Below are 9,162 nucleotides of genomic sequence, written 5' to 3'. Positions count from 1 at the left end.
AGCAGTTCTGAGTATGATTTTACATTTGGAAATTGTTAGTCTGAATTCATTTTGTTTGCTCAGACAGTTTCATGACAATAGGGCATGGTCCTGCATTCACAAAACTACCTGAACATGAAAATAAAATTGGTGCTCAGTTCTGCTAAGTTTTATCTGCTTTATCTTTATTCAGAGTGATGTTAGACCCATGAAAGTTAGGGAATGATAATGTTCTTTGTATTGTTACTGACAAGCCAAATTGTAACTATATTGAGTGACTCTAAGTATGATTTGGAGTTTGAATTCAGTCTTTGGGCTCATAGATTTTTGTGATTAATGGGCCATTCATTTCAAATCTAAAAATAAACCACATATACCTTGATCTTCATTTTGGGCAGCAGAGTTTAGTCTGTGGTGCTTGCAGTTGGAGAATCATTAAATACGAATAAATATAGTATTTGAGGTTATGATGTACTTGCTGTGAACCATCTCATGCGTATATTGCTGTTTATATATCCCACTTGATGCCAGGACCAATGAAAAGTATTATGTCATGATTCTCCACCCATGCCCACCTTGCCCTTCTAAAAGAAGAAGGATATAAAAGAAAATTTTAAGTACAACACAGCTGCTACAATACATATTTAATAATCAAAATTAAAAATCTAAACTTTAATATCAGTCTGAAGTTTATGATTGGGATGGCTAATATGTACGTGTTGATTACACCAAGTCTGAACTAAGGATTGGCTGGGAGGATCATGTAGCACATGGCATGATCTTCCAGCACATGGCATGATGCCAGGCATGATCTTCCAGCACATGGCAGGACATACTGTAGTATATGTAGAATTCTGTTTGGGAAGGATATTGTAAATTAAGGAAGATTTAGTAATAAACTCAGATACAAGATTATGAGATAAGACTAGGTTGATGTAACAGCTGATCAAGGAAATAGCTGTCATGCCCCACCAGGACAGTGACAGGGTCATGTAGTGTATCCACACATCCATGCAGCCATCCATCCTTCCACCCCATTTTTTGTTACATTTTGCCTTTCGGTCATTACAGAAATTGTCACAGAGGTGGGGTATTCATTGTCCATAAACATATTTCAAGTTTTGTCTAGTAATGATAATAGTGATAATATTCTGTGAAAAGCAGGTATATTCTCATTGCATCCATGCATTATTTTGTTCATCTATATGTATGACCATCTCTGCTTCTATCCATTCATGTGTGACAAAGCTTGTTATCTCTTTCTTTCCCTCACTGTTTGGAAAATTGAAATAGAATTGTGTAGACTAGATTTTTGGTTAGTACAGGTCTGCAATAAAGTTTTACTTTCTTCTTCAACCCCATTAGCAGGCAGATTTCTTAAAAAATTGGCAACAGGTGCAATTTTTAGAGAAATCAGTTCATTATCACCTCTATACTGGATTGATAATTTCATTGAAACTTTGTAATCTAGATATGTGATTAGGGTAAATGTATAATAAGCTTATACTTTTTTCCTGCACCCATTTTTCTTTGGGAGGGGGAGACATTTCTTTAAATATTTTCAGAAAGGAGATATTTTGGAAATAAAGTTCATCATCATTTGTCCTCCAACATTGGTTGCAGGACTGTATAAAACCTTTGTAAGCTTGATATATGGTTGGTGTAGATGTGCAATAAGGTTTCACCTTTTTCCTTTGATTTAATTTTTGGGGAAATTGTCTTGAAAATTGTCAAAAATTTAGTATTTGGGAATTTACTTCATAATTGTTTCTCCTTATACACTATATGGAGATTTTAAAAAAAATTAAACTTTGTCGGCAAGATGTGTGCTCAATGTAGATGCACAACAAGGCTTTCCTTTTTTTCCCCTGGCCCAGTGTGGGAACATTCCATGAAAAACTGTCATAAATGGGGAATTTCGAGAATTCAGTTCATCATCACTTCTCATACATAAGTCAAAGAATTTTGTTGAATGTTTTTGCAGGCTAGACAATGTAATTGATGTATAGACAATGTAATTGATGTAGACATACAATAAAGTTTACTTGGGCCCATTTTTGGAAAAATTACTTTTTAAAAAATTGTTTACAGAAAGGTGAATTTAGCGAATTAAACTTGTCATTGCTTCTCCTGAACTGTTTGGAGAATTGTTTTATCCCTGTACTTTAGCAAAAGCAGGGACATTTTCATTGCCTTCTTGTGTCAGTAGGTCCATCTGTTCATCTATTTGTCCATCCATCAGTCTCTCCATCCATGACAAAGTTTGTTATTGCTTTTCTCCCACACTGCTCAAGGTTTTAAAGAAGCCTTTTAGGCTACTTGTGTTGTTCATTGATGTATGCAATGAGGTTTTTCTGTTTTTTTTCCTTTGGCACATTTTGGGTACATTTCTTGAAAATATTTTGATTGACTGTAATTGTGCTACTTTGTTACCATATTTGCCTCTGTGTAAAACACAGCTTGGAATGATATTGACCCATATCTTGGAACATTTATGACCATCTCTGCTTCTATCCATTCATGTGTGATTTAGATCCAGATCTGGTCAGGAGATAATAAAACTCTGAGCTTGAGTTTGAGCTTCTGTGATCAGTGATCAAAATCTCATACTTAAACTCAAGCTACATTGTTTATAATTTCTAGGCCTGATCTACCAGCACATATCATTATGCCAGGCCTGCCCAAGTAGCACATGGCATGATCTTCCAGCACATGGCATGATGCCAGGCCTGCTCAATCAATGCATGGCATGATTCTAGGCCTGCTCAACCAGCATATGGCAGGATACCAGGTTTGATCTAGTAGCATATACATTATACCACTCTTGATCTTTCAGCACATGGCATGATGCCAGGCATGATCTTCCAGCACATGGCATGATGCTAGGCCTGCCCAAGTAGCACATGGCATGATGCCAGGCCTGCTCAATCAGTACATGGCGTGATGCCAGGCCTGCTCAACCAGCATATGGCATGATATCAGGTTTGATCTAGCAGCATATGCATTATACCACTCCTGATCTTTCAGCACATGGCATAATGCCAGGATTGAGCATGCCAAATTTTACTTGAGCAGTTCTGAGTATGATTTTACATTTGGAAATTGTTAGTCTGAATTCATTTTGTTTGCTCAGACAGTTTCATGACAATAGGGCATGGTCCTGCATTCACAAAACTACCTGAACATGAAAATAAAATTGGTGCTCAGTTTTGCTAAGTTTTATCTGCTTTATCTTTATTCAGAGTGATGTTAGACCCATGAAAGTTAGGGAATGATAATGTTCTTTGTATTGTTACTGACAAGCCAAATTGTAACTATATTGAGTGACTCTAAGTATGATTTGGAGTTTGAATTCAGTCTTTGGGCTCATAGATTTTTGTGATTAATGGGCCATTCATTTCAAATCTAAAAATAAACCACATATACCTTGATCTTCATTTTGGGCAGCAGAGTTTAGTCTGTGGTGCTTGCAGTTGGAGAATCATTAAATACGAATAAATATAGTATTTGAGGTTATGATGTACTTGCTGTGAACCATCTCATGCGTATATTGCTGTTTATATATCCCACTTGACGCCAGGACCAATGAAAAGTATTATGTCATGATTCTCCACCCATGCCCACCTTGCCCTTCTAAAAGAAGAAGGATATAAAAGAAAATTTTAAGTACAACAAAGCTGCTACAATACATATTTAATAATCAAAATTAAAAATCTAAACTTTAATATCAGTCAGAAGTTTATGATTGGGATGGCTAATATGTACATGATGATTACACCAAGTCTGAACTAAGGATTGGCTGGGAGGATCATGTAGCACATGGCATGATCTTCCAGCACATGGCAGGACATACTGTAGTATATGTAGAATTCTGTTTGGGAAGGATATTGTAAATTAAGGAAGATTTAGTAATAAACTCAGATACAAGATTATGAGATAAGACTAGTTTGATGTAACAGCTGATCAAGGAAATAGCTGTCATGCCCCACCAGGACAGCGACAGGGTCATGTAGTGTATCCACACATCCATGCAGCCATCCATCCTTCCACCCCATTTTTTGTAATTTAATTGATTACATATAGTTTGAGTAACACACAGTGCATCATTCTCTGGCCCCTTGTTGGGCCCCTCTTTGTATACTATGGTTACTCTGCCAGACATGAGGTCAGTGCAGCTAGTATGTTAATAAGCTAGTAACTAAATTTAGATATTTTTATGTGAACCAATCAGACGACCGAGGTGGAGCACGTGATGAAACATTGTCTGTTGTATGAGGCATTGAGTCAGCAACCGGGATGCCTGTGGAGATGTGTACTTTTCAGTGTAGACGCTGCATTTAACGTAAAAAGTTTTCTGCGGAAAGAAGATACAATCCTTCTTCTGTTTACCTATACTATATGTTACATGACGTAGTTTGGGGATCATATGTTTATTTAACTCGCAATGGCTTCTCGTAGATCAAGACGAACTGTTAATCGTTTGACCAGCGTCTGCAATACAGAACTTAACCAGAGCACCATCACTGCGACAAATTCAGCTTGGGCAGACATTCCCGAAAATTGGACTGCTTCAAAATTGGTTACAAAGTTAGCTGAGAAGAGCATCAAGGTTTCCGTTTCAATTGGAAAGAAGCATCTTCTTCAACTGTACAGAGATAATGTACAGCAAACGGGAGATTTTTCTTCGGATTTAAGAGCATCATCACGTGATCAGACGGATGTTTCATCTGTGTCATCACCAGCATCGTCACGTGACCTGCCAGCAGCTGATACACCACGTGATCACAACATGTCGGACATGGCAGCTGTAGGACATAGTACACAATTAATTTTACTATATGTTCTCTACATTTGTTTCTCAGTACTGACCTTTCCACTGTGTGACAATCAATGCAAATCATATGTTAATCTAAAATACCTTCAAAGATGACTTCACGGTGAAGTTCTTGTCAAAGGTTGACCTGCTCTTTTTTTAGATTATTGACTGTCAACATAACAGCATGTAACCAGAACACGAATTTCACTTCCGGATCATCACCAAGGCCTTATTACTCACTGTGCACTGTCGCCAAAATACATACAGACAACAACACCCTGAGCTCATATTATCAAGAATAAACAGTTACCTTTAAATCCCTACCAAAAATGCATAAATAAAACTCTTCTATCACCACCAAAATGAGAGAGGAAAAAATGTTCTAAAAATAGACTAGAACTACATTCGTGGGTACTGAACTGGAAGTATTAATTGTGATGTAATTCCTGTAAAGCAACAGTTAGCCGAATTACAAGCATCTGTCGCCGCAATGACACAATTCTGCACAACTTATACAATATCACCGCGAAATACAACAGCTTCACATTCTTCATGGGGTCCGGTTGCTGAAGATACATGTCAATCGCATAGTGACTTTAACCTCCAATCGGCTCTTGCTAGGCGCATGGATGACAACATGAGATTCTCCCAAGCATTACAGTATGCTGTACCTGTGGACAAATTCCCGCCGGTGGACATTGTGCCCACCAATATATGCAAGGATATAATCAATGGTAAGCACATTAATCTTGCCCTACTGCTGATACCGGGAATGGACTCTTTCTCAGAGACTAAAATTATTGACCAGGGAGGCAATCAAACTGTAGTAAAAGGAATGACCCACATTTGGCAGGCACATTAACTATTTCTGAATTTCGTAAGGCCTTCTCTAAATACAAAAACGTTCTATGTGAGGTTTATCCGTTTAGGAAGCCTGAATTAGATTCTTATGCTGACTTTATTGATGAACTGCACCAGAAATATAATAGAACTGGTTTTTATGAATATCATAATGCATTTTCCCGCAAGGCTGCCCAGTATTTACTGCAACACAATGTTGTTGTAGATTGGTCTTCCAGGGATACAGAGTTGTTTCTAGCTATTTTCTCTGGTAGAAAGACTGAGGTTTGCATTCATTGCAACAGTACTCTGCATTCAAGTGGATTCTGTCCGGCTAACCTCACAATGCCTTTGAATACTCAACAGTTTAAGAGAACTACCAAATATTCGAATTTCAACTCAGCTACTCATACTCCAATGGATCGGCGTGGCCGTCCCATAATTCTGTTCAATGGGAAACAAATTTGTAACAATTTCAATGAGACCTTTTGTAGCAAGCCTAACTGCAGTTTGGTACATGTATGTAAACTGTGCAAGAATGACCACCCTCAGGCCACATGTAATCAGAGAATCAAGAATGATAACCCCATTAAAAATTTAAATCATGCTAAAGAAAATAATAAGGACTGACTCTTTTCTGTTCCTGGTGTGGCACTAGATAAGATACAAAGGAATTATGTTTCTTCCATGTCTACAACTGCCACTACCCCTATAAATGTTGATGTGCTTCTTCAAGAGCTCCAAGCTCACCCTGATGTTGAGTTTGTAACAGATTTAATAAACGGTTTGCGTGAGGGCTTTCATACTGGTATTCAGAGAGAACCTTCATCAACCTTTGAATGTAAAAATTTAATGTCTGCTTGATCTCAGCCACACGTAGTTCAAGATATTATAGAACAGGAGAAACTAAAGGGATTTCTCATAGGACCTTTTCATTCTTCACCTTACCCCATTTACCGCGTCAATCCAATAGGCATCGTAGAGGGTAAATACTCTAGGAAAAAGAGACTAATTGTTGATCTCTCTGCCCCACATAATAATCAGGAACACTCTAGCCTGAATAGCATGATTGACAAGCAGGAATTTTCCTTGAAATATGTCAAGGTGGATGATGCCATAAAGACAATTAGAAAGGCAGGTAGAGGGGCATGGTTATGTAAATTTGACATTTGCGATGCTTTTAAAGTCATCCCCGTCCACCCTAGTCTGTGGCCCTATCATGGAATTAAATGGAACAATCAGTATTATTTCTATGTACGTCTAGTGTTTGGTTCTCGGTCTTCACCAAAGATTTTCACCAAGCTGTCACAAGCAATCAGTTGGATTGCAATGAATAAGTATGGCATTGATAATCTGCTCTACTTGTTGGACGACTTCCTTACAATTGATCACCCACACCACATGGCTGATGGAACCATGGCCATCATGACAATGCTTTTTTCTCGTTTGGGAATCCCACTTGCTTCTCATAAAACTCTTGGTCCTACCACATGTTTGGAATATTTAGGAGTGCTTCTGGATACATTAAACATGCAAGCAAAATTACCAGAGGAAAAAATAGACAGAATTAGAAACCTTCTCACTCAATTTCTCCAGACAAAATCCGTAACTAAACGTGAACTCTTAAGTCTCCTGGGACACTTGAATTTTGCCTGTCGTGTAAATGTCCCAGGCAGGTCATTTGTCTCTTATTTATTGCAGGTATCAACGTCTGTTAGGGAGCTACATCATCACATACATATTTCCAGAGAATGCAAGAAGATTTACAAATGTGGAACGGTTTTCTCAATCAGTGGAATGGAATTTCTCTATTTTATGATGATACTATTTCTGATTCTGCAGATATGGAACTTTACACTGATGCTTCAGGATCGGTTGGTTTTGGGGGTTATTTTAGCGGTTGCTGGTTTGCAAATTCATGGCCAGATGAGTTGAGTCCTTTAGCGGACCATAAACTGTTGATAGCTTTCTGCGAATTGTACCCCATAGTGGTGGCAGCAGTGTTGTGGGGTCAGGAATGGCAGCAAAAGAAAATACTTTTCCACAGTGACAATGAGACTACAGTTGCAATCATAAAAAAAGGCAGATCTAAGAGTCCTGACATTATGAAATTAATGCGCCGTCTAACTTTGACAGCTGCTACTAATGGCTTTGTCATATATGCTGAACATATACCAGGGAAGAAAAATGCTATAGCTGATGCTTTATCTCGTTTACAGATTACACAATTCCGGCAGCTGGCGCCCACAGCAGCACAACAACCATGCGAGTGCCCTCCTCCAGCAAAACTACTGCTCACCTACAGCCTACCATAAATTTCTTGTGGGACTCATCTTTGACCACGAACACCAGATGTGCATATTCAACAGGCTTCCAAACCTTCAGGTCTTTCTTGCTAATGGTAGGATTGTGGGTTCCAGGATCTAGTTTGCCCCCTGTTGTGAATGAGGACATCTTGATTTACTTTGTTGCGCATTGTACGCAGATGCTGCACCTGACATATCAAACTATAAAACTTTATCTAGCCGGTATTCGGCATTCATATTTACATCTTGGTGTTCACACACCATTAACTAATAGTAGCTCTTTAATTAGATTACAGAATATATTGAAAGGAGTCAGAAAGGTACAATGTGACTACAGACAGAAACGACTTCCGATTACATATGATATATTGTGTGACATATGGCAGTGTTTGCAACACTATGGACTGAGTGAGTACACCAAACTCTTACTACAGACTGCCTGTGCACTTGCTTTTTATGCTTTTTTGAGGTGTGGAGAATTTACTATTTATGGTGCCCATTTTTCTGCAACAAACAATTTGTGTCTGTCGGATATAATATTCCATAAGAATAAGCGCCTATTCATTCTGCATCTTAGGGCATCTAAGACTGATGTTTTCCGCCAAGGGGTGGATATCAGTATTTATGCTATGAACGGTGATGTCCTTATATGCCATTACCGTGTGATGAAGAAATTCCATTGTATTCGGTTATTAGCTGGAGCTCGCCCTTCTGATCCTCTGTTTCTCATGGACAATGGTCGCACTTTAAGTAGAACTTTCTTTATCACTACCATTAAGAACGTTTTGTCCAGGTTAGGTTATGATTCACATCGTTATAATGGGCACTCCTTCCGCATCGGGGCGGCTACCAGTGCAGCTAGGGCTGGAATTCCAGACCATCTTATTCAAACCTTAGGTCGATGGTCCTCTAATACATATTGTAGATATATTCAGGTGCACCCAGACAGAATTAACTTTGCACAGCGACAGATGTCACAGCATGTGCTTCACTAGTTGTGTCAATAAGTGCAATATTCATTTCTTTACTGTATCATCTATTAGTGGACATATGAATTCCAAACTGGCTATCTAATGCATATATCTAACATTTCTACGTTTATGCACATCAGGCTTATCATGCAATTCCAACCTTATTTCATGCATTTTCAATCATTATTATCCATATATATACTTACATTTACTTTAAATTGGGGGCCTTCATTACAGTCACACTGTTCCA

General features: G+C 38.4%; 1 protein-coding gene across 2 annotated transcripts in view; it reads left to right on the top strand.

The window, feature by feature from the left end:
* Window positions 1-9,155, top strand: part of LOC149797566 (uncharacterized) — a 54,308-nt gene extending 45,153 nt beyond the window's left edge. The window contains exon 3 of one of the 2 annotated variants that reach the window (XM_089962461.1): window positions 7,855-9,155. In XM_089962461.1, coding sequence (XP_089818587.1) covers window positions 7,855-8,936 — 1,082 coding nt within the window. In that variant the 3' untranslated portion in view covers window positions 8,937-9,155. The remainder of the gene's footprint in view (window positions 1-7,854) is intronic. The other variant, XM_089962462.1, reaches the window with a different exon arrangement.
* The last annotated feature ends 7 nt before the right edge of the window (window positions 9,156-9,162 follow it).

The sequence above is a fragment of the Sinohyriopsis cumingii genome, chromosome 6 (assembly GCF_028554795.1).
Source record: "Sinohyriopsis cumingii isolate HCF-2022 chromosome 6, ASM2855479v2, whole genome shotgun sequence".
Taxonomy (NCBI): domain Eukaryota; kingdom Metazoa; phylum Mollusca; class Bivalvia; order Unionida; family Unionidae; genus Sinohyriopsis; species Sinohyriopsis cumingii.
Note: the sequence above shows the minus strand (reverse complement) of the source record. Positions and strands in the feature narration are given on the sequence as shown.